The sequence below is a fragment of the Zootoca vivipara genome, chromosome 2 (assembly GCF_965207765.1).
Source record: "Zootoca vivipara chromosome 2, rZooViv2.hap1.1, whole genome shotgun sequence".
NCBI classification, from domain to species: Eukaryota; Metazoa; Chordata; class Lepidosauria; order Squamata; family Lacertidae; genus Zootoca; species Zootoca vivipara.
In genome coordinates this window covers 53,673,955-53,698,074 of record NC_142584.1, presented here as the reverse complement: position 1 = coordinate 53,698,074, position 24,120 = coordinate 53,673,955, and the positions used below count along the sequence as shown (strand labels likewise).

General features: G+C 42.0%; 1 protein-coding gene across 4 annotated transcripts in view; it reads right to left on the bottom strand.

Moving 5' to 3' along the window:
* Window positions 1-4,472: 4,472 nt before the first annotated feature.
* Window positions 4,473-24,120, bottom strand: part of MEIKIN (meiotic kinetochore factor) — a 30,369-nt gene continuing 10,721 nt past the window's right edge. Inside the window, exons 7-15 of one of the 4 annotated variants that reach the window (XM_088661895.1) lie at window positions 23,758-23,877; window positions 23,063-23,099; window positions 22,096-22,151; window positions 21,262-21,356; window positions 12,102-12,242; window positions 8,625-8,693; window positions 7,146-7,263; window positions 5,799-5,841; window positions 4,473-5,282 (exon numbers count right to left, since the gene is read on the bottom strand). In XM_088661895.1, coding sequence (XP_088518021.1) covers window positions 5,816-5,841; window positions 7,146-7,263; window positions 8,625-8,693; window positions 12,102-12,242; window positions 21,262-21,356; window positions 22,096-22,151; window positions 23,063-23,099; window positions 23,758-23,877 — 662 coding nt within the window. In that variant the 3' untranslated portion in view covers window positions 4,473-5,282; window positions 5,799-5,815. Of the gene's footprint in view, window positions 5,283-5,798; window positions 5,842-7,145; window positions 7,264-8,567; window positions 8,694-12,101; window positions 12,243-21,261; window positions 21,357-22,095; window positions 22,152-23,062; window positions 23,100-23,757; window positions 23,878-24,120 lie in introns of all 4 variants that reach the window. The other 3 variants (XM_088661893.1, XM_088661894.1, XM_088661896.1) reach the window with 3 other exon arrangements.

Sequence of the window (24,120 nt, the reverse complement as noted above, 5' to 3'; positions counted from 1 at the left end):
AACAGCGCTTCTTCCCCTCCTTCTGAAGTATGTCCATAGATTTAAGCCTAATTATCTTCTTTAACCATGGAAATCCCCGCCATGCAGATTAGCGTCCGGGAGTCCTGGCCGTCGTAAGTGCTCAGCCCAAGCTCCCCCCACTCCAAAAACAGTCGGAGTGGGTCTGGGGGCATCGCGGGCCAGCGGCCCCTCTCCGTAACCCCCGGAGAGGGTAGGGGGTTGCCATTTACTCCCCTAGCAACCGCCAAATTCCTTACGAAGGTCAGAGAGATGGAAAACAGGTCCGCCATTCCTGCAGGCGGAAACCGGAACCCCATCAGCTACCCTTAAAGTACAGTTGCATTACCAGAACAATCAACCTAGGAAGCTGCCTTATACAGAGTCAGACCTTTGGTCCATCTAGCTCAGTACTGTCCACCCAACTACGTAGCAGCAGTTTTCCAGGATTTCATCCACAGTTTTCTGGAAATGTCAGGGATTGAACCTAGGATCTTTCATTTGCAAGGCAGATGCCCTGGCACTGAGCTACGACCCTTCGCCACGGACTACTTTGCTGATCAGACTGTGTAAATGTATATAGTGACGCATGTGGGCCGTGACAGAGAAATGTAAAAGCAAGCTTGCTAAGCAGAGCTCCATTCATTACCTTTCATAGGTTTCTGTGAGATTCAGGTTCCTCTCCCTGCTTCCTCTTCCCAGGGCTCAGCAAACTGTAACTATGAAGTGAAAGAAGTCCATTGGCATGCTCTATAAGTGTTATTACACAAACCTACAATGCTCTGAATAGAAAGAAGGAAAGCATTCTCCCACTTTCCTTTTTCCTGGTGATGTGAAAGCAACAGCAGACACCACACATTTGCTAATTCCATTCTCAATTATTTTCACTGCTGCACTTTAAAATGCCATGTCCAGAGGGGCTCCAATTCTGCAAATACTTACCCATGAGCAGCAGGCTCAGCATATAAATCCCATTATATGCCATAAAATGCTTGCGCTATTAGCACATGATCAGGCGTCAAATCTGCACTGCACATTTCCCACAAGTTAAGAATGTGACTCATCTGAGATGATGTCATTAAAATCCTTCAAAGGATTATTTTCAGCCCTTGTTTCTCAAGCAGTTCCACTGACTGGGGAATAGCAGCTACTTCTATGAGTACTATGATTGTGTCTTGCAACCGTGTCCAGTAGGATACTACAGAATCATGTTCTGTTTCCAGTCCAATTTAACTGGGCAGGGGAAGGGCAGAGTGGAAAACAGTATGGCATTTTAATAAATTACAGGACTATGTAGTCAGTAGCTTCATTCATAACTTGAATTGGGAAGAATGGTTTAAAGCACAGACGGTTTAAAGCAGATCAGCTGGGAATCCTGATCACACAGTCTATTTCTGCAGAAAGCCAGCTTAGCCAACCCTATATTTGGCACTTTGCCAAGCACAGAACTGGCATGGCAGATCACTTTGTGCTGTGGTTCCCACATGCCATGCAAGGTACTTTGATAGGTGGATGGGATAATCCTCTGGCATTTGTCAGGTGGTCGACAGGTGAGTTGTTCCTTGCACCTAAGATGGCCCATGAGGGTGAGGATAGCAATCGCCTACCTGGCTAAAAAACCTCTTAGTCAATACAAGAAATTCATGTTTGCTTTACAGGAATTCAGGAGCAACCCAAATCTCACACAAGTTACTTTGACTTTGGCTTTCACCTTTAGTATACATGTGAGGCAGACTAGAGGAGACTCCTCATTCTGGTCATCTCCACACATACCCATCTCCATAGCTGCCAAGCTTTCCCTTTTCTCGCAAGGAAGCCTATTCAGCATAAGGGAATTTCCCTTAAAAAGGGGGAGAACTTGACAGCTATGCCCATCTCATGCTAAATGGGGCCTGTGATTGGCTCCTACCAGCCAACCAAAAGATGTCACTATCTCTCCAGGAGCCCAGTTGACTTCTACCCACTGGTGGCACAATGCAGGAAGGGTGAGATATCTAGTCTGGCTACTCCATTGAAAAGTCACATGTTTCTTGCAAGATGGAATTTCTGTTGGTGGTCTTTAATTCATGACATGTCATTCACATACACAAGTTACTACTTGAAGTGCAGTCATCAACTGATAGGACTTGCATAAATCAATTAGATGTTTGTTGACATGTTTATCAAGAAGTATTATTATTTTCAGCCAGCCTTGGACTAGAGTTTGGTTGGAGGGGTCCTCTTCTGTATAACCAAGGGCTTTCATTAGGAACAGATTCTGTCTTCACCTCCACCAGGCTTATATTATGCAAGATGAAGTTTAAACTGACACCCTGCACAGCTACCTCATGCAGATGGTTCCCAGCTGGAATCAGAAACTTGTTGTCATTCAAAGTACGTTGCTGTGTTTGTGTCAACAGCATTGAAGGCCTCCATCAGAGGTGAATCTTCCTAGTGTGGTGACCTTGTCCTGTTTGATGTTTTGGAAAATAGCATCAAGGAAACCATGCAGAGACTAAGCTCCACAGTCTAAATAAAGTTATTAAAAAAGTAGCAAACCGTCAATCAGTGAAGATTATCTTCACCTTCTTGATTACTCTTCCAGAAATAATTTCTTACCAAATTCATCCTTAGTCAGGCAAGAGAAACTCATCCCCCCAGTACTTACTGAGCTAAAGTCCATAAAAGTCATTTGGCCTAAATTAGCACGACCACATCTTCATGGTAAAATATTAATCAAATCTGGCATTTTCATCAAATGCACCTTTTGAAATAATCTTAAAACACCTTCACCGCTGGCGTTATTTGCACAGGAACATGTAGCATTGTGGATATTTTCAACTTTGTCTTCACGAGGACATGGAGCAAAAGCAATAAATTATTCTTTCAGACTAATTTGGTTAATGCTGCTGTCTCCAAATCCAAGTTCTAGTACACTATCAATAACAAGTGTGACAAGGTATGATATTCTGAAGACAGAAACAGATTGTACAGTTATCTGTAGACAACCATTTCACTATAACCCATACACCATTCTTGAAGAATTGTTCTCCAGATTTTGTTTACATTTTGCACCTGCTTGAGACATCAACATGCATTGTCAGTCTGAATTTATTTATTTTTGCATGTATCTTAGGTAAAGGTAAAGGGACCCCTGACCATTAGGTCCAGTCGTGGACGACTATGGGGTTGCGGAGCTCATCTCAATTTACTGGCCGAGGTGGCCAGCATGACTAAGCCGCTTCTGGGGAACCAGAGCAGCGCATGGAAACGCCGTTTACCTTCCCGCCAGAGTGGTATCTACTTGCACTTAGGTCTTCAAAATAAAGCTAGCTGAAATCTTTGTCCTTACATTTGTAAGGATGTCCACAGAGCCTTATGTGATCAGCAGTTTTGACTGGCATCAAGGTGCTTTCTAGGCACAAGACTAGTGGAAGTGTGGACGAGCCCTAAGAGACAGAAGTTCCATCCTGTGCTGATCTTCATAGGTGCTTCTGTATACTTCCCCCTTCTCCCAAGTAGCTTTGTGTGCAGGTAGCTGAGCACTTTGATGGTAGCTCTGAAACTTCTGCTAGGCTCCTGTGGTGTTGGGAGCAAGGGGTGGAACGCAAAGAGATGGCCTGGAACCCAGTCAGCTGGTATGGTGACCTGCAATAGGGATACAAAAATCTAACAGCTCTTCAGGATCACTGGTGGTGTAGAGATCTGCTGAGGAATTCTGATGTCCCTGTTCCTCCACCGAGGAGGCCTCGGATTCCAAGGATGGGAAGGGCTGAACAATGGCAAATTCACACACTGTAAACCTTACACCAGCTCTGTATTATCCCCATCTTGAAGATTAGAATGTTGGAGGAAAGAGAGAGAGTGCTGCTAGCTTGAGCTATTGAAAAAAATATTTCAGCAGCTTTCCAGCCTCAGTGCCCTTCCGGGAGAACCTAAAAAGTGGTTACCACCCATCTATGCAACAGCACCTGCTCTCCCTGCACACCCCTCTCCCAATCGGTTCTGGGGTTTTCCCAAGTCTCCAGAGCAAACGGGGAGGTGGTGTGAGGGGAGAAGAAAGGAAGTGGAAGCCCTGTTGTGTAGGCAGGACAACTTTATTGGATACAACCCAATGGCTCCACTTATGTAAAGAAAGGAACAGGTAAAAAGTTCTGCAGCATGGAGACAACATATGATCCGCTCATGTTTATGCATCAAGATGCACCATAAAAACACAGCTACAGCGGCTGGCTTAGGCTTCCAGAATGGCAGCTGAAAATAAGTGACAGGAAGCAGAGGCAGATACCAGCAGTTCGGGCTGGAATCAAGACTGAAATTCAGGCAGTTTGCATCATTTGGGTCACCTGACTACTCTTTCCCTTTATATTATAAGCGAAAGTTAGTAATTAGCGTTAGACAATCCAGTCTTCCTCCCACTCTCTCTGACTCATGGTAGGGAGGGTGCACGCAGGTGGAAATGGTTTTCCACTTTAAACAAATGAAGACTCAAAATGTTTCCTTTGAACTTTCTTTTTATATATGCTTATGCAGTGGTGCAGATTTTGTATTCAGTACAGAACTTGGGCAGCTTTCTGCCCACCATTCTACATTTTTTTTTAAAACAAAAAAGGTTAAGCAGTTACACATATAAATGTACAGTCAATATCACGCTACTGACAAAACTTCATAGGGTACACTTTTTGCCCTAAGCGGGCAGACCACAGAGTCCACTTGCACAAAAGGAGTAGGTAGGAACAGAGCATTTCTTATGCCAAATTTTAAGGTTAGAACTTCATTCTGAATTCAGATGCAAGTAGCTTGACTCTAACAAAATGCATCTCGTTTTTCTACATATACACATCTTAGCTTAATGTTTCAAATCCATATCCATATTCACACACAAGTCAGCTTCACAAGACCAGATGATGTGAAATATTAAGATTTACAAATAGATGCTGTTGTCCTAAACTGGCTTAAACTGAAGCACTTAAAGTTAAGTTTTGGAAATCAGGCTGAGAGCTACCAGAAGTATATTCAGCACACATTTTACAATAAAGAAGTGCTTTGCAATACAGGATAGTGGTATATACAAAACATGAGGTAAAAGAATGCCACTTGTACTAACTTTTATAATTCCTGATCTTATTTTTACCTACCAGAATATAGATTTCCAGAACTGTAAGTATTTTTAGAATCTTTTTTGAAGGTGTCATTAAGTTTCAAAGCTAACAAAGTCAAAACGTGCAGCTCAGCTTCTTCTTACCATTCCATGTTCTCAATTTCCCGTTTTTTTCTCTTTTAACAAGTAAAGGAAATGTTGTACCCTTAGAGAAAAGTCCATAAAGAAATAAAATACTTCCCCTCAAGGTAACAATAAAGGCCCCAAACTATATTTTCAGGTGTTTTACTCTGTGACAATAAAGCTGCAGCTTAGAAGATCATGTACCACTGACAAACAAAATGTTTTGAAAAGTTAGAAAGAAAATAACTACTGAAATCACTGGGGCATAAGCATAATATAAAGAACATCTATCCCATTCATTCAGATAGGACTTAGGTGTCCATTTCTTTTTTCTTTTTTACTGAACCCACTGCCCATACAATACAGCTGAAGCGCAGGCTTCTTCCCCAACCTGGTTTCCTCCAGGTGTCATTGGACTCTAATATACACATCTAATATACACATCCCTGACCACTGTCCATGCTACCTGGGATGATGGGAACTGGGAGTCCAACAACATCTGGAGGGCACCAGGTTAAGAAGGCTGCTGCTGAGGTTTCTAGAAAGTGCTCCCCTTTCTTTCCCTCCCCCACCCCACATTACATGCAGCAGTGCTTACCTATTGTTCCTGTAGATCTAGTACTTTGAACTGGTAATAATATCTGAAAAAGAAATCAATTTGCATTGGGAATTAATTTCAATTTCACTTTTTGGAGAAAACATATCACTTTAATTGACTTACAGAGCTATTCAATTTCCCTGCTGCTGCCACGCAGGAGACCCACCTTCATATCTACAACCTGGCCTGGAGGTGCTAGACAGAACCTGGGATCTTCTTTCTGCATGAAAGCATCTCATGTACACTGGCAGTGGTTCTGCAGGGTTTCAGACTACAGCAGAGACATTTCCAGCTCTGCCTGGGCAAGCCAGGGGTTGAACCCTGGAACCTTTTGCATACAAAGCAGATGCTGTACCATTCAGCTACATCTCTCACAATAAAAAAATTCCTTCCAGTAGCATCTTAGAGACCAACTAAGTTTGTCCATGGTATGAGCTTTCATGTGCATGCACACAAAAGTCATACCAATGACAAACTTAGTTGTGCATGCACACAAAAGCTCATACCAATGACAAACTAAGTTGGTCTCTAAGTTGGTCTCTTAGTTGGTGCTACAGAAAGGAATTTTTTTATTTTGTTTCGACTACGCCAGACCAACATGGCTACCTACCTGTAACTATCTCTCACAATGTTTGAGAAATCATGATTTGCCCAGTGACCTGGCAAGTTCTGGGCCGAGCTGGGCTTTGAACCCAAGTCCAAGCCCAATGTCCCTTCATATCCCCAGCAATTTGTTTTGTAGATTCAATCAGAGAAGGGAAGTTTTGTGGCATGGCCTATACTTACAAGTAAGGATTCCTCCAGTCAAAAATAGGAGCTTTGACAGTTTACAACAGGGGTCCCCAGACTACGGCCCACGGGCCAGATGCGGCCCAATTAGCCTCCCAATCCGGCCCGCAATGACCCCCGCCGCCCGCTGCCGCCGCCTGCTCTTATGGCGCGTAGTGCGGCAGCGCGATTCCAGATCGGAAAAAAGTGCCGAAAATCGTTTGTGCGCATGCGTATGGGCCTCCCCCGACCCGGAAGTGCACCGGAAATGACCTCTTCTGGGTTGGGAGAGGCCCATACGCATGCGCACAAACGATTTTCGGCGATTTTTCCAACCTGGAAGCGCGCCACCGCGCCAGTAAGTGTGTGCGCGCATTCGCACGGGCGCGCACTCCCCCGCCCTCCATACGATCGGCGTGGCAGGCCGGGTAAGTCTGGGGACCCCTGGTTTACAACAACAGCAACAGCAGCAGCAGTAACAGCAGCAGCAGCAGCAGCAACAACAACAACCCCAAACCTTTCCTTGTGCAAGGAGTTCTCACAATAAATAAATATTCTGTATCCCCTGTCCTGCTTTACCTTCAGTTGCTCCTGGTGGGGGAAACACTCTTTTTCTTTTCAGTGGGTGTTGGAGAACTTTCAGTGGTCCTGGTGAAGCTTTAATGATACAGCAGATTTCTGGAGGGTTACGTAGACACTGAAAGAAATGGAACAAAACTTAGGTCGTCCTACAAGGCATAGAATGGGCTTTGATGCAGCACTGCATTATGAACCAATAGCCTTGGGCTCCCATGCTCCCTCTCCCCTTTTCTCCTCCAGAGTGGCCACGAGAACCATTTGCTTCCACGTTTAAGCAAAGGAGAGTTCCTTTGCTTGCCTCTTAACTCAGGAAACTCAAGAGTTCAAAAACAGTTTGACAGAGAGTCAGGATTGTAAATCATATTTGATCCTGACAAAGCATCATTTTATGCTAGTCAGAGAACTCTCAAGTTTTAACATAATGAGGAATTATGGTTGGTTTAAAAGCAAAAGCTTCCAGTCCCCTTTAGGCTGCACCAAAGGAAAAGGAGTTCACAAGCTCAAGGCTTGGTGCTTCTCATTAACCTAACTCTAAACTATGGTTGTAATGTTAATATCTGGGGAAAGCCATGTTATGTAGGACATTCTGCCAACAGGAAGGTGCTCTAAATGTGTTCACTACAAACATACTCTTTTCACCTCCTACAGGGTCAAGCTCTGGGTAGGGTAGGGGTAAAAAAAAAAAACCCAAAACCTGGTTCTGCTATTTTTTCAGCAAAAGTGCATTATGGATGGTGCCAAAAGGTAGTGATTTACACAGCCCAAGCCCTACCCCCGATTCACCTTGAATCTGTACTTTTCAAACTGTTTTTGAGACACTCTCTGCTCTCTCCACTTTGATCTATACTTTGGGTTCCAACCTACACTGCATAAAACAAAGCTCTGTATTCCCCCATTCACTGTATTAGAGATTCTTTACACATCTATTATTAATTTTTTAGCCTTTGGATGAGATTTACGGGTCCAGGAGTGGATTAAGCTTTCCAAATAGAAGACAAATTGGTCCAGCTGTTTTTTTTTAATGGAAGTCAAAGGGAAGTCAAAGGGATTCATTTTCCTTCATAATCCCTTATTGGTGGGCGGGAAGAAGTACTTGTCTTAAAGTTTAAAATAATTAAGATGTGGCCAAGTAGTGTGTATTCTTGGTTGTACTTTTTTATTTTTAATGCAGCTGCACACTAGACTTTCTTTGTGGCAGCTGTTTGTATAATCCAACAGGTTTGGGACAGGCCTCACAATGTGAGTGACTTCTATTTAAATATCCCGTCCTCACTTACCATAGATAGGCAGTTTTGAGTTTTGGAATCATTTGACATGTTCTCCTGCCCTGTCTATTTAAAAGTACACACACACACACACACACACTCCTGAAGTATGTTTGGTTAGCACTGCAGCAAAGGAAAAAAATAATAGAGATATAACCTGACGAATAACACTTTCTGGAGACAGGGAAGCAGGAATGACTTCTTTTGAATTTACATTTGAACGACTTGTGCTCGGCAAGGAAGCTTCACCGAGTGAGACTTTATGTACTGATGACGAGTCCAACTATATCAAAACAAAACAAAAATGTACAGCACTTTCATTAATACGGATCCAAGAAGCAAGCTTTCAAATGAGTCCCCTCCTGGCATCCTATACTTTGCATATACAGCCTGTCTGAGTCATGAGGAAGAATGACCATTAGCCTTCTCTTTGTCAGTATGTGACTGTCACAGGTCACTCGGCTTCTCTCTCCCAGCACACTACTATAACCCTAGGGGTTTTTCTGCTTTTCTGAACTGAGCGGAACATTTAGTGTAATACTTGAGAATCTCTGGTTACAGGTAGTTGCTGAAATGCAACTTATTACCAAACTTAAAACCATGGAGAGACCTGGTCTGAATAGAGACATTGGATTCTTATCTCATTATACATGATAAAGTTATTTTTAGTCAGCTCACCCCTTGCTTTTTCCTGTAAGATCAACTGCAGTCGTTAACAGTCGTCAACAGGTTCACCACACCTATCAGCCAACCCATTCCCACCACCCTTCTGAGTTTCAGTGTATCTGAAGAAGTGTGCATGCACACGAAAGCTCATACCAATGACAAACTTAGTTGGTCTCTAAGGTGCTACTGGAAGGATTTTTTTTATTTTGTTCTGAATATATACTTATCTGTCTTCAGGATGACCTAAACTACTGACAATGCAAATGAAGGCAATATTACATTCAGTTTGTTTGTGCTTCCTTTCTTTCCTTTTTTTTTAAAAAAAAAGCTAGTGTGGCACATTGAACAGAGTAGACCGAGAGTGAAATCCACACACTACCATGAAGCCAATTGCTATCGCTTTTAAGCCTTTTGTGCATCTTAAGAGACGCATGTTGAAGAAGAAGAAGAAGAAGAAGAAGAAGAAGAAGAAGAAGAAGAAGAAGAAGAAGAAGAGGAAGAAGAGGAAGAAGAAATAGTAAAGAGGAAGAAAAGAAATTAGTTTGTGGTTTGAACAACAGGTAAGTGGAGATGTACAGCTTTTCCCCTACACTCTGGCCACCAGTGCCGACATCTATTTTGCCACATATTTGGAAGCCACAACGGTTATATATGTGCAATTTTTATATGAATGCGAGTACTTTTCTTCCTGCATGATAATTATTTTCTGAACAGGAAAGGTATTGCCTAAAGTGGCCCCCAGATTTCAAAACAGCTACTTGCACATACAGTACTGAGAAACATTTCAAAAGCCAGGAAATTATGCAGATAAATGAGATATTGCTTTTGGCCCACAAAACTGGTTTGAAAATGGCGGTTTGAAACTGATAAAAACAACAACAACACCAAGACCCTGATGTTTTAAAAATAAACACATTTCATTGCATTGTATCATTCACATGAAAAGAAATGCAAATGGTTACATTTGTTTTGAGTTTATTTTGCTAAACTCTAAATCTTCTGTCTGTAGAAGTGCTCACTTGTTACCAGTACTTTATTGTTTCCTATGTTCACTGCTCTGGAACTGTTCTACAGACATAAAAGTTTATCAGAAGCAAATAGCAAGAGCAATCTGTTCTGCTGTTAAATTTTAAATATTTTATTTCCTTCATATAAAACATCTACCCGCAGTCCCATCCAGTTTCCAAATTGAATTCCTTTATAAGAGAGAAATCCATTTTAAACAGATAAACAGAATGCTTTGGTTCTATCGCAGTGTTATAAGAATTTTTAGATTTTATATATATGTGATAAATGCTCATAAATGTACCAAGCAAACACACATATAAATATATAAACACATACAGTGGTACCGCGGGTTACAGACGCTTCAGGTTACAGATGTTTCTGGTTACAAACTCCACTAACCTAGAAATAGTACCTCGGGTTAAGAACTTTGCTTCAGGATGAGAACAGAAATCGTGCTCTGGAGGCGTGGCGGCAGCAGGAGGCCCCATTAGCTAAAGTGGTGCTTCAGGTTAAGAACAGTTTCAGGTTAAGAACGGACCTCCGGAACAAATTAAGTTCTTAACCAGAGGTACTACTGTATATAAATATATAAAACACATGTCTAAAACCCACAGGAAAAGTCCTAAAACCATTTTGACTCTTTCAGTCACCTCATGCAGAAACCTCCCCATTGTCTCTGTCTTCACAAATCCTGCCTTAAGGGCACATTGAAGGTGTGAATAGGATGAGCCTGTGACTTGGCTCAGGAATTAAGTATTATCATTACAAAAGAATGGCCAGGCTCCCCAGGTAATCCAGTCAAGTGACCATTAACAGGGTAAAAACAATGCCCTCAGATTTCTGTTGTAGACTGCCTTTTCTGTGATGTAGGTATGATGTATCTGGGGGTGGTCTTGGCTACAACCCTTCTGTGATGTATGTATGATGTTTCTGGGGGTGGTCTTGGACTCCAGGGCGGACAATTTAAAATGTCTATATAAGGGCTTGCACACATGGCTTGGGGTCCTCCTCCTCTCTCCTGTGTGTGGAGGGGAGCACCCTGTTGCAACAGCTTTAATGAAGATCAGGCTTACTAGCTGCTTTGCTTCTCAATAATCTCTGGTTGGTCTCTGTTATTTTCTCCTAATGATAGAGAACCTACAAAAGGACTCTATATGGGCTCTTGGGGTTTTTCTTGTTGTTGTTGCTTATATCAGCAAAAAGGATACTGTATAAGGAGCAGGGTTTTTTTTGTTTTTTGTTTGCTTATATCAGCAGTATACTCTTAATTCATTCTGAAAGCAAAATGTCAAGTGAACATATCTGAGAAGACACTGGACTCACCCAGAGTCCAGAGTGCTGTGTTTCTAGGCATAGTTCTGTGCTTTAATGCTCCCCATCCAAGCACTTTTATTTTTGCTCCAGTTCTTTTCCTGCAAAGCCCCACTCTTTACTACTGAATCGGAGCAAATGGCAATTTACCCAAAACCCGAATTGCCATTTGTTTCGATTCTGCATTAAAGGGAGAGGTTTCCTGGGAGAAAGGTGGGTGGGAAGTGCTCACTGAGCTTTAAAACCCAGACTTGTGCCCAGAAGGCAGGGGGCAAAAGGTACATATGGAAAAGCCAACTGAAGCACTACTTCCTGTTTCCTGAACGCTATGTACACCTATCAGTGGAACCATGCCAAAGGGAGGAGAGACTCCTAATTTTGAAGAGGGTTTATGGGTCCAGTTCAGCCCATACACCACAAAAGGCACATCCATATTGTTTAACATGACCCAACCTCCCATCAGCCCTAGCCAGTGTGTCCAATAGTTAGAGATGATGGGAGCTGGGGTCCAACAACATCCCAAAGACCCCAGGTCTCCCTACACCTAGTTTAACTAGTGCCACTTTTGTCTTTTACCAGTTTTTGCATTGTAATTTCCCATAGCATTCAGTATAGTTTCTGCATCTCTTAGCCTTGCAACAGCTCTCTAACCCCCAAGTGCAGCACTCCCTATTCCCTTAAAGCTTAGCAGTTGAAAGCAACTCACCATGCCAGTGCCTGGCTGTGCAGAGCCTAAGGTTTCAGCTGTGATTCCACAAGATTTGGCTGGACTCGATTCATAAGGAGAGGATGAGGAAAACAGTACTCTTTTTGTGCACTTCATTTTCCTGGGTTGCTGATCTTTAGTCTACAGAAACATGAAGAATTGTATAGTAGTATCATTAACACTTGTAAGCGACGTACTTAACAGTGTTTTAGACAGCACTTTGAGCAATTGAAGTGCTTTGTATACATCTAAGTAATTCTTATGAACAATAGCATGATGAAAATCTCACTTATTATCCTCGTGTTGCAGGGGAGGGAGAAAGAGATAGCATCTTACTGAAGGCCAACTAGTAATCTCATGGCAGAGGAGAGATGAGATTTAAATCAAGGTTTTAGTCGCTGCACTATACTTCATTAGGACTAGGATCACATGACAGTCCCTGGAAGACAGCCAGCCAATAGAGTGCTTGACCCATTTTATGTCCACTAAAAACATGACATTAGTTCTAAATGATCTCAGCACAGAACACTAACAATTCCCAATTCCAACATCTCAGTGTGAGTCCAAAAGGGCAATGTGAGGAGCAATCTAGATATTTGCTATGAAGCTTGTCTTTGCACAGTTTTTTATATCAACAAATAGCCATAGTTGCCAAGTTTTCCCTTTTCTCGTGAGGAAGCCTATTCAGCATAAGGGAAAACCCCTTAAAAAAGGGATAACTTGGCAGCTATGCAAATAGCTTTCCTCTCATCATGAACAGAAGCCACCCTTTATTTTGATCAAGACCACACACACACACAAACATATTTGTAAAAGGAAAAAATGAATTATGCAAGGGTGTGGTTTGTCCCTCTACTTTGGCCTTCACTGAGCTCACACTGTCAACTATTTAAGGAGTTACACAGAAGAAAAGATAACCACGCCCACTTAGAAGAACAAGTACAGTAATAACCACTGACTAGAGATTCTAGATGGGAAGAGGTTTCATATTATGAAAAGATTAGTTGAAAGATTAGTCAAGAGCACCTTTATATAATATATGAAAAAACTGAATTTGTACCACTAGGGCCCAGTGAGTTTCTTTTGCGGATGCCTCAGGTATAGCAGCTTCTTTCTCCAAAGGTTTACAAAAATTAGAGCCTAAGAAACCAGAACATTTTTTATTTCAGTGGCTATTGAAGACAGGTTCAAGGGACAACTTTAATTCTGCTATTTTATAATTGGATGTTCCAATGATTTCCACAAGGTCAACTTGAAATCCAACTTCAAAAGAAAGAATATAAGAGGTGCTTAATCCTTACCCACTCAAACAATTCAATTTACAATGGAACACAGAAAGCTGCCCCATAAAGTGGGTGGGGAGGACCAGGGAAGAATTGTGAGAGCAGAGTCAGCAAGCAGGGGAAGGGTTAACAACCCCACTGTGCCACCATAGCATGACCTGCACCTATTCTGAAGTTGTAGCATCAAGTGTAGCCCCCTTCATTCATCACTGGCACTAAGGTGCCATCATGTGATTACTGCTTGAGCTCCTGGCCCTGCCCCTTGGGCAGGGTGACTGACCCAGGGTAACAGAATGCAAGGCTAGGCAGTGTGCCAGGACTACAGCCCCATCCCCAGTAATCCTATGATGACCCCTTACTGGATTTTTTTAAAAAAAATGAATGAAAGGACTACAGTCAAATGGAGATTATTATCACACTTCTGTCCAGATTCATCTATAGGCAGGATGGGTAAAATTATAGAATTGTAGAGTTGGAAGGGACCATGCAGGTCATGTATTCCAACCCCCTACAATGCAGGCATCTTCTCCCCAACATGGCCCACAGCTCTGAGATTAAATGTCTCATACTCTACCGAGCTATCTTTCCATTGAAGTGTCACTAGAGTTAGTTGTCCACCACGCCACTATCCCAATACACACACGGCAGCCTATGAACATGTTATAAGAATTTTGAGGTCATATCTATATATATATAATAATTGTTCATAAAACATGTACATGAATGTACAGGCACATGTCTGAAGCAGCACAGGAAGACAGGCCTTTCTGACACCATTTTGACTCTCTCTCTGACCAGGTGTTCCTCTGCAAGGAAGAAGTGGGGTGGGGGGAACCTTCTCATTGTCTCAGGAATTAAAGTGATAATCCCTGGCATCCTGATACCTGACTGCCAGACAAAAGGGTGTGATTAACTTGGCTGGGAAACAGGGAAATGTAAATATCTCTCAATTTTGTTGATTAGGTTTTGGGGGGCAGGGGGCAGGGTCCAGACTGCTCAGATTACTGCCACCAGACCTCCCCTTTCATGATGTACCTATGATGAATCTAGGGAGGGGGGTCTTGGGCTACACCCCTTCTGTGACATATGGATGATGCTTCTGGGGGGTGGGCTGAAACCAATTTCAAATTTCTTTTTAAGGGCAAGACATCTTTGTTTGGGGTTCCTTCCTTGTTCTCCTGTGTGAGAGGAAGGACCCTGTTGCAACAGTTAAAATAAAAGTGCCTTGCTTCGTACGTCCTGGTTTGGTCTCTGTTATTTGGTGGGCAGGAGACGCTTAAATTCGTCTGCTTGCCTGGATCCTTGAGCTCTCCCTGGGTCAAGATCCATTTCTCTGGGTTCATAGGAACCAGCTTAAATTTTACAACAATTTGGCGACCACTTCGGGGACCCAGTTTTGCCTTGAGCTCCGGGTTCACTGAGGAAGGGGAGCCCAGCGCGCCCTTGCCTCTTTTGCAGGGGGGTAAACCAACCTCAGGACCCGAGGCACTTGGTAGTAATTGAGAGTCCAAGCGGGACCCCCAGGACGAAGCAACGTTTAAAGGGACAAGGCTGTTTTTTTTTCAGGAACCAGTTGGAAGCTGGAGACAACGGGATTCGACTGAAAGGATCGGTCGTGAGTATTAAAAGGGGACACCTTGGGTGAGCTAAGAACCACAGCAACTAAAAATCTATTTCTCCACTTGGACTATCCTTTTCTACTCTCCTCTTTGGACCTTAGTTGCAGCAAGGCTGCCAGGCACAGTTACAAGGTAGAACTGAGGTCCAGGGCAACAGTCTTTACGTTAAACGCAGAGCTCAGAAAGACTGTCCCAGCTCCCTTCTGCCAAACTGAGCAGAAGTCTGAGCAAACTGTCGCTTTTCTACCAATCTGGGAATCTGGCTATCCCAGCTCTGTTTCCTATTCCTCTGCTCTTAATCTTCGGGTGAAGACGCCCCCCTGCCATGGCGACCTTTGTTAGGTATGACCCATGACCAGAGATTGCAAGTGCGCCCGTTCCTTTCCTACTACTCTGTATCTCTGTATTCCTCAGTTCCGACCTGACATTGCGTAGGCAAGCGTTCAGTAGGATATGAGTCTAGTGTGTAAGAGGCAGGGAAGTTGCTGTGGAACCCTCAGGCAATTGATGACCAGTGGGAGGGTTCCAATAGGGTTTTAGCTGCACCAGGCCGCCTAGTAGTTAGTGCACGCGAACGGCAGGCAGGAACACCACTAGGACGTGGGGGTGAGTCATAGACTCGGGAAGTTAAGAGTGTCCAGGAACAGGGTCGGGGACCCGAACTGCAGTATAAAAAGGCTTAAGTAAAATGGGTGCAACCCACTCTAAGGAATTCCTTTCCCAGACTCCCAACCGAGGCAAAGCACAACTGAGGCTTGGCTCCGGTAAGGACTTTGAGGATGAAAGTCCACTCCAATTCGTTCTCTTAAATTGGCACGAAATCCCCGGGGCGGACAAGCTTGAAGGGAACCAATTGCAAAAACTTTGTAAGAAAAAAACACTGGGTCCGCTTTACTATGGACCACCCAGATGAGGGGAAATGGCTACCAGGAGGTTCCTTTAACATACAGTGAATCTCCGCTTTAAAATTAACCCTGGTGAACTCTGAATGAGAAAAGTTTTGTGAGGAATCCTACAAAGTATGTTATGGTATAAAATTATATATGTTTGCATGTTACATGTTGTCTGTGTTGTCTGTGAAGTGTATGTGCGTCTGATCCTTGTGTCTGCTATAGTTCATTGTTCCCCTTAAAGTAAATGAGAGATATAATCCAGGTTTAGGAAATTAGGGGTTTGTGTAAAATTTGGCCATGACACCCACAGACTGCCTTTTTTAAAGCATGCATAGTTTAAAATAATATAATAATAAGGCAAGCTTGCTTAAATAATCTTATGTAAGGGCTTGATCAACCCAAAAACAATGGCAAATATTTAAAAGAGTGGAGGTAGTGTGTAAAGGTTTGTTTTAAAGAGGCTGTAGAAGGCCATTTTTTCCTCTCCAAAAGTAAAAAGAGGGGGCAGGATGAAGGAAAATAAGAGTAGTAAGTTTGAAAATGCTTGCTCAATGCTTTGAAAATATTTTGAAACTTGAAAATGTTCACTTCATGAGGTGTGCAAATGTTTGTTATTGAGAGAGGCTCTAAAAGGGAGTCTTCCTCCAAGTGACTAGAGGAATATTGACTAAAGGAAAATTGAACAGCTATTCCTATAAAGGTGAATTGTTTGTCAAAAGTAGAGCTTCCTTAGCCAGGAATTGTCTATCTGAGTCTAGTTTTAACTTCAATTGTGTTGGGCTCCTGATATCACCTCTTAAGGAAAAAAACTCATCTGCTAAAGGGTTCTATATAAAGTTGGTATTTTCATTCAAATCTTGTGAATCCTGTATCTTAGAGGGTTAGACTAAATGACCTCAGGGTCCCTTCTAACCCCCATTTTAGAGCTATGTGAAAGGCAATGTGTCTGATGTGGTGATGGGTTGAAATTCAGCCCAGCTCTGCTTTCTGGCAAGGAAAGATTATTGGTTTTCAGAGTTGGAACAAGAGTGTAATTGTTGTTTTTGTGGAGTGATTATATAAGTTTTTATCACTTTCTCTATTAAGGGTTAAAGTTTAAGCACATATGAAAGTCTTGAACATTTCCCAATCTTTCTCTAGAGAGTAAAAGTGGGGTGTATGTGCATACCTACCCCTTTCTGTACAGAAAGGGGGAGCGGGAAGGGAAAAGGGAGATTGTAACCTTGAAAATGTTTGTTTGTGAACTCACAATATTTAAGGTCTGTGTCACAAGGGAGCCATGTGCTCTGTATGTAATGTTTCACCATGTGACTATGGAATATGGTGTTCCTTCTAGGGAAATGTTATTAAAAGTAGAGGATCCATAGCCAGCAAATGTCTATCTGAGTCACTTTAACCTTGATTCAAATGGACAGAATGGTTTTAGTAAGGAAGTAAATTCCCTCTTAAACTGTTTATCCAATCTTAAGGTTTGCTAAAGGCTTCTATATAACGTTGGTACTTTTAATCTTCCCCTTCCTTATTTTTCCCTTAGTACACACATGTGCTTCCGTGATAGGGCATAGCCTGTGTTTCCTTCCCAGTCAGGCGTCTGTACTCAAATGTATGTGTATCCTAAGGGCAGTGATAGTGTTGAGATCCCCATATTTCAGAAGGGGTGGACTAGATTACTCAAGATCCCTTCCAACCCTTTCCAAACTTGCAAAAAGGAGGGAGAGAAAATGTGTTTGTAAGCACTGAAAAGTGAGTTTCTGTGTAAAATCTAACCCTATTTTAAAATCTACTCTTTCCCCTTCCCTTCCTTTATTCAGATGGTAATTTTGTCAAGAGGTGCAGCACTTTAAAAAATGGTACAATAGACTGCCGAATCATGAACTCTGTACATGCACAGAGGCTATGTCAGCTTGAAGAGGAAAATAGAGGAGAAAAATGAGGTTTTAACTAAGGGGCGAAAAGGTTATAATCTGCTCATGAAATATTATTCAAATTTCTTAATGTAAAGCTTTGAACCACTGAGGGAAAACAACCTCATGTGTGTTACTGGTCCATCAAGGTTAAGTGGTTGCCAAGTTCCAAAAATCTTAACATGCCAGATTCTTTCCACAGGTATAAATAGCAGAGTACTACTATAAGTCTGTCTCTTGAGTAGTTTATAAATTAATTAAGAGGTTCAAGGTTATGCTTTGCACATGAAACTTAAATTTAAATTTCCTTATGTAAAAATAAATAGATAAAGAACCATTGAGAACCATCAACTGTTTAGAAGCTGCCAATTCCAGTTCAACATGCAAAACTCTGTACATTTTAGGAACATTTCCTGACTGATTTTCACATGAAATAATTTTCCCTTTCCAGCAGAATACTGAGATTCAGGGTGTGGAGAAATTCTTTCAGAACCTTAATGCAAAATTATCTCCCAATGGGGGGGGGGACGCCACCTAAACAAGCCCCTCCACACTTGGAAATTCATAGAAAATTGCTGTCTACCAGTTGACAGACTATGCAAACAAAAGGCTCCATTTCTTTCCTAGCAGGTACTCAGGATGGATACTTATCTCTCATTTGCATTTCACCCCGAAGCATTACCCTATGTTAATATAACCCTCCCTTTTCTAATGTAGCAATGATTGAGTGTTTTGCCAATTCTTTTCTTCCACAGCAAAAAAAAAAAAAAAAAAAAAGTGAGGAGTGAGGAGATACAAACAGTAATTTCATTTCTCTTTGGCGCTTCTCTTTAGCTTATAAATAATCTGCTTCCATTTATTATATCAGTTTTTCCATTATGTCTATGAAATTATTCTAACAATAACCAGGTAAAAATTGTTGTGTGAGTGGTAATCTAAATTTTATTTTGTTTTATTTTTGTATCTTTTTTTTTTTGGTATTTCTACTTTTTCTTTCTGTACATACAAATGTAGCATCTAAGTCATTCTTTCCTGTAAATAATAATAATAATAATCCCTTTCAAACAAGATACATGAACCTCAAAGAGAATTCAGAACCACATAAGGAAAATGTTAATAACTTATCGATTGTGTCCTAATTAACAAAATTTTTGTCCTTTGTTTCCTCCACAGCCAAACTAGGTGAAGTAAATTAAACTGACTGAGTAGACAATAACAGCAGTAATTAAATAACTATGATCTTATATTATTTGCAGCTCCCCAAGAAGAAATTTCTAGAATATTCTCCCCTTTCTTGACTATTTATCACTATTATTTTTTAACTAATTATATCTTCAGGCCCCAACCCCCTGCAGGCCTATTTTCAAAAGGATGTTTTACAGGAAACCAAATTGACATTTTATCTCTTTGATCACAACCTAAGAAGGAGGACCTAGAAAGCTATAACGTTTCAGCAAGGTTTAGAAGTGCTGTTATAGAAGTACTGTTAACTTCCTCCCAGTGACTCGAAGGCAGACAAGAAAACCCCCTTGTTGGAGATACATGCAAAAGCAGCAAGAATTATCTCAAGTTCACCTGATTGCCTCAAGATATACAAATGGCGTATAATTAATAATTTGAAGGTTTTGTGCATTATGTGTTATATAGGAATACTGAAATGTGTCAAATGACTTTGGGACAAAGGGGGAAAGTGAATTGCAAGGACATTCTCTCTCCTTGACCTCAAGACTCTGTGCCCTAGGATTTAAAAGCAGCCGGAATTGTCTCAAGATCATGATGGCCTCAAGACATACAACTGATATATAATTATTAGGTCTTATGTTGCGTGATATTCGACAGAAACATTGAACTATGTCTGACAGTATGTTATTTCCACAAGGAGGGGGAGGTGAACCAATTTTGTGTTTAATTGTTGGGTTTTTTTTAAAAAAAAAAAATGTATAGTGTCCCAATGTTTTTTTTTTTGTATTATTGCCATGCATTGTATGCCTTTTAAAGGATCAGGATATTGCATAGTTCAGTATTTAGATTAGATCAACTTATGACCACATTTTCTTGTCCCACCTGGCACTCTGCAGTGTGCCAACCTTCTCTACACATTTTTTAAATTTGTTTTTACTCATTTTACCAAGAATAAGCTCCAAGATCCATGAAACACCAGATAAATGAAGGTATTTATGTCTTGATTTAACAGGAATGATCCCTTTTAGAGTTAAATTTGACTAATTTGGACATGTTTTATGGGGCTGTATAAATTTTAATTTGGCTTCAGTTCTAATTGGGCAAGTGTATCCAAGGTGCAAGTAGCTTTCTTCCTTTAAGAGCAACTGGGCAACTCCCTACAGTGCAAGGCCAGAGCCTATAATAAAGGCCCATAGAAAGCCCAAGGCAAAGGCATCTCTCTCATGACATGTCCAAACCTGTGGCAGCTATGGTGAGTGCCAGGCGACATGGTCAATATGAAAGCCCTAAGGGGATTCACCAGGGATTGTTGCTGTTGTGCCACGTTGGAGGTGTGCAACCAGAGGAGAGCTAGCTTTTGACACCTGAGAACACACAAAAGGGTAAACAAGCAAACTGCACTTTCCAGTCAATATTGGTGGACCATCCTGTTAAGTGTAATACATAGACCATTTTTGAGAAATGCTTCTCCCAAAGTACTAAAACAACACATCTGGTTATTCTTTTGTGGGGCAACAATTTTTAAGAAAAATTATAGCCCCAAATGGGGAATTGTTATAAGAATTTTGAGGTCATATCTATATATATATAATAATTGTTCATAAAACATGTACATGAATGTACAGGCACATGTCTGAAGCAGCACAGGAAGACAGGCCTTTCTGACACCATTTTGACTCTCTCTCTGACCAGGTGTTCCTCTGCAAGGAAGAAGTGGGGTGGGGGGAACCTTCTCATTGTCTCAGGAATTAAAGTGATAATCCCTGGCATCCTGATACCTGACTGCCAGACAAAAGGGTGTGATTAACTTGGCTGGGAAACAGGGAAATGTAAATATCTCTCAATTTTGTTGATTAGGTTTTGGGGGGCAGGGGGCAGGGTCCAGACTGCTCAGATTACTGCCACCAGACCTCCCCTTTCATGATGTACCTATGATGAATCTAGGGAGGGGGGTCTTGGGCTACACCCCTTCTGTGACATATGGATGATGCTTCTGGGGGGTGGGCTGAAACCAATTTCAAATTTCTTTTTAAGGGCAAGACATCTTTGTTTGGGGTTCCTTCCTTGTTCTCCTGTGTGAGAGGAAGGACCCTGTTGCAACAGTTAAAATAAAAGTGCCTTGCTTCGTACGTCCTGGTTTGGTCTCTGTTATTTGGTGGGCAGGAGACGCTTAAATTCGTCTGCTTGCCTGGATCCTTGAGCTCTCCCTGGGTCAAGATCCATTTCTCTGGGTTCATAGGAACCAGCTTAAATTTTACAACAAACATTAAACTCGTCACCTTTTTTGTCTGTTTTTGAGGCAATAAGGAGGCTCCAAAAGATTGCAATTCAGGTGTCTTTTCCTTTGCGGGCAAAATCTTGCACACTTGTTTCCCTGAGAAAACAGGAAGAAAAACAATTCTTCAATTGGTCCAGCTATTTCTCTGTCTCAATTTTGTGCTGCCGTTTGGGGGTCATGGGCTTATCTGCAGTCATTTACTGGCTGATCTGCAGAGCCATTCATTCGGCCTCAATTTCTGAGCTTTTAACCACCCCTCAACACTATGTGACTTTTCCTTTTCACTCAATTTTCTCTTTCTTTCCTTTTTTTGTGTGTGGAATGAGATTCTTAAATGGTATGTGTGTCTGCATGTATGAAAATGGGGTGGTGGTGAGCTACTCTGGATGAATCAAGAGTCCACAAACACAGTTGCCATGGTAACCAGGAAGGACTGGGGTGCAGTCTGCAGCCAGGAGGAGCCACTGTATTTTGCCGTTTTGTTTTCAAAAACCGCCAGCATTTTCCCTGTTTGCAATCAGCGTTCCTGCCATGCCTTGCAGCCTTCTAATTGCCTGACTGAGGAGAAAGAGGCAATGGCATGTTTACTTCCCTCATTCTGCTTTAGTGCTGGCTCCCATGTTCACCTCTTATTCGGCTCTGCAGCTGTTTGAGTTAAGGGAATTTCCATGCCAGGAGGGCCACCAAGCCAGGCAAAGAGGGGCAACCTTTCAGGGTCATCATTATACACAGGCCCTGGGCCTAAACTTGTTATTTTAAAAGTACACAGCAAAAACAAATCTGCTAGTCGCGTCACGTAACATGCTGCTTGTTTGTTTTAAATAACATTATTTACCTGCAACTACAGCTGAAACATCTGTCAATTCAGAACGTGATTTCTGCTTTGATAGCCTGCCATGGTAAAAACAAGAAAAACAAGACGAAAGTAAGAAAGTAGTTATATGCTTAGCTGCTCACAAAATTTCCATTAAGATCCAAGTGATTTCTTTCCCAATTGGCTAATATCACTTCAAATCTAGTGAAAATACACTGGCTAATGAGTCAACAGACCAACTAATATCTTCAGTTCTGCCATAATGCGATGCTCCACCAATGTGTTCTCTTTGTGAGAGGGGATTTCCCTGGCTACAGCTGTTGCTTCTAACGGCCATGGCTAAGGCAGTGCTTTGTGTAGCTGCCACAATCAGAGTCATTACTCTGAGCAGTTGCATATACTGGTATACTGTCTCTAAAAAAAGAGCAGTCACACACAAAAAATATTGTTATGAGTTTGTGGGGTGCCTGAATTCCCTTTCTAATTCCTGGACCCTGCTTATAATTCCTGGGTGCCAGATACTCGACCCCCTCTCTCAACTCATATTTGGCTAGAAAGACAAAAGCCTTTGAAGTGGAGTTTTAGAATGGGAAGGAGAGCAGTTGTTTTTAGGACTGCAGTTGGGGATGATGTTGGTTGGAGAAAAAACAGTTGCCGGCTGTGTCAGCAAGCCAGAGAGAAAAGTGGCAGTCTGTTAAACGTAGCAAGCTGACCAGAGGGTGATGGCTGATTTCTGCTGGCATCCAAGACTATGGCCATGGGAGGGGCAAGAACCTTTTGGAGTGTTAATGCTTTGAACCCCTCCATCGTAGACTCAGGTTGTACATACAGTAAGTGTAAATAAACCACATATCCTAAAGATACCACAGTCTCCTCTGCGGCTCATTTCTTTATAAACACAATCCCTGGGCAAGCACCTGGAACCCCTGGAATCTCACACCACTCGGAGACTGGGGTGGCATGTAACAATATTTTGCTTAGATATTACCTTGTAATGCTCTGGTCTTTGTTTCCTAAAGTGGTTTCTAAAAGAGATCAAATGTGAAGAGTGTGATCAAGGTAAGCTAGAGCAATGCAGCACAACATAGGGTTCATCCACACTTCTGCTTGTCCCATGCCCAGAAAGCACAGGTCCAGAGCTTTTCCGCTTGTCCTGCGCTCTCTAGGCATGGGTCCAAGAGGATTTTCGCTTGCCCCTTGCTTTCCCTGGGAAAATCAGTTGTAAGGCCCTGAACTGGAACAAACGTCAATTCACAGAAAAAAAGAATTGACATTTGTTCTGGGTGCTTTTTTTCAAGAAAAATAGGTGCTGGAGCTAACCATGAAGTTGTTATAGTAAGATGCTGGGTGACTGGGGCAGCCCTGAATAGATGCCGGTTTGACAACAGCCGCGTTCACAGCTACACAGGAGACGGACTGAAGAAAAGGATATACGAATTGGCCCAGCCCTGTAGCTTGACCAATCGAGTCTGGGATGCATAATCTTTCCTCTTCAAACCACTTTAGTCCTCCCACTGTCTCATCATAAAGCTGCTTTATTTCCAGACATCCAACTCTGCCACTTCGCAGTGTGGAAACACCAACTCAAGTTCCCAACACCCACATTTGCTGCCCTCTGTATAAAAAAAAAAGGTTTAAAGTCAAGCTGGCAATCAAACACTTATGAAACACGTTCAAGGTTACCCAGTATCTGTGAAAGATTTGGCACATGTGGCATCTTGTCTATGTTGATGGCTTTGCTGGTATCCAAGAGGGTTGAATTCCTGTGCCCAAGGCATTCTTCTGGACTAGTGCAGCTTTTTTCTAAAACACATAACACAATATGGTTGCTACCGTCTTTCTGAAATGCTTGAACTTCTACAATGCTAACATTGCATTTGTAAGGTCATCACTCTTGAAGAACCTCCATAGACTTCAGGTGGTTTATTATGGCATAAGGTGTAAAGACTTTAGACCCCCTCCCTACAAACAATTATTGAGAATGTAATTTGAAGCACTTGTTTAGCAATCAATGCATGGTTGATTGCCCAGTGCTGGGGTTAAGCC